Below are 1,006 nucleotides of genomic sequence, written 5' to 3' on the forward strand. Positions count from 1 at the left end.
TTCTAAGCATACTAGTTAAGTGTAAAAAAATGTTGAAAGTTTATTACTGTGTAAAGATTTTTTTTTAAATAATGGATATAGTTTGCAATACTTGCCTGTCACGTTCACATTTTAGTTATCCTTTGGATGTTACCAGACGAAGGATGCAGTTGAGTATGATGAGTCCAGAAACTCAGAAGTTCAGGTGAGTACATGTATCAGTGCTACATATATTCATGAAGGCCACTTAACAGCTTTCTTCATATTATAGTATTATAATTATTTTGTATGCTATATTTGTTCAACAAAAACAAGCAAAATGTTACAGTTATTCAGTGAATCATTGCCTTTAGCAAAAAAATTAAGATTGTATGGTATATAGCAGCTTAAACTTTCAAATGCTTAACCCTATGCACATGGGGAGGGGGTCAAATTGTGCATGCCATGAACCTTTACAGAGTGCCATTCAACATATGTATTTGATGTCAGGGTTATCACTTATTCATTTTACCCTACATTTCTGATTTAGTGACAGTTTATGTTAGAGTAGATAAAATACCAAATACAATATACGGGATACTGATAAAACTAAATATGCATTTTGGATTTCTATAAGTTATGCATGCACAATATGCCTACTGTACAATGGACAAAAATATTTTTATTCTTCACATAGATATAAACTTGCACTCTGACTTGTCAGAGTCTGTATCAGACTGATGTTGTTAGTTCACAGATATATCTTGAGTTCAAATACTTTTGTATCATGATGAAATTTTATAGAATGGATGGCAATTGCCTGTTGTAGAGACACAAGTGTAGAGGATGACATTTCGAAAAATCTTCTGCTTTTATCTTCAGGACGTTTTCTGAAGAAGAAAGGCGGAAGACTTTTGAAACGTCGTCCTCTACACTTGTGTTTCTACAACCAGCAGTTGCCATCCATTCTATTAGGTTGTCAAGAAATTAATGTTGCATTTGGGAACACTTTCATTAACCACCCCCTAAAAACGTTCATCACATATAA

The 1,006-nt window shown here is 33.2% G+C and overlaps 1 protein-coding gene across 2 annotated transcripts in view; it reads left to right on the forward strand.

The window, feature by feature from the left end:
* Window positions 1–1,006, forward strand: part of LOC106478155 (graves disease carrier protein-like) — a 36,459-nt gene that overhangs the window by 33,491 nt on the left and 1,962 nt on the right. For both annotated transcript variants that reach the window (XM_022381685.1, XM_013938676.2), the window contains one exon: window positions 116–184. In XM_022381685.1, coding sequence (XP_022237393.1) covers window positions 116–184 — 69 coding nt within the window. The remainder of the gene's footprint in view (window positions 1–115; window positions 185–1,006) is intronic.

The sequence above is a fragment of the Limulus polyphemus genome, unplaced genomic scaffold (genome assembly GCF_000517525.1).
Source record: "Limulus polyphemus unplaced genomic scaffold, Limulus_polyphemus-2.1.2 Scaffold185, whole genome shotgun sequence".
NCBI classification, from domain to species: domain Eukaryota; kingdom Metazoa; phylum Arthropoda; class Merostomata; order Xiphosura; family Limulidae; genus Limulus; species Limulus polyphemus.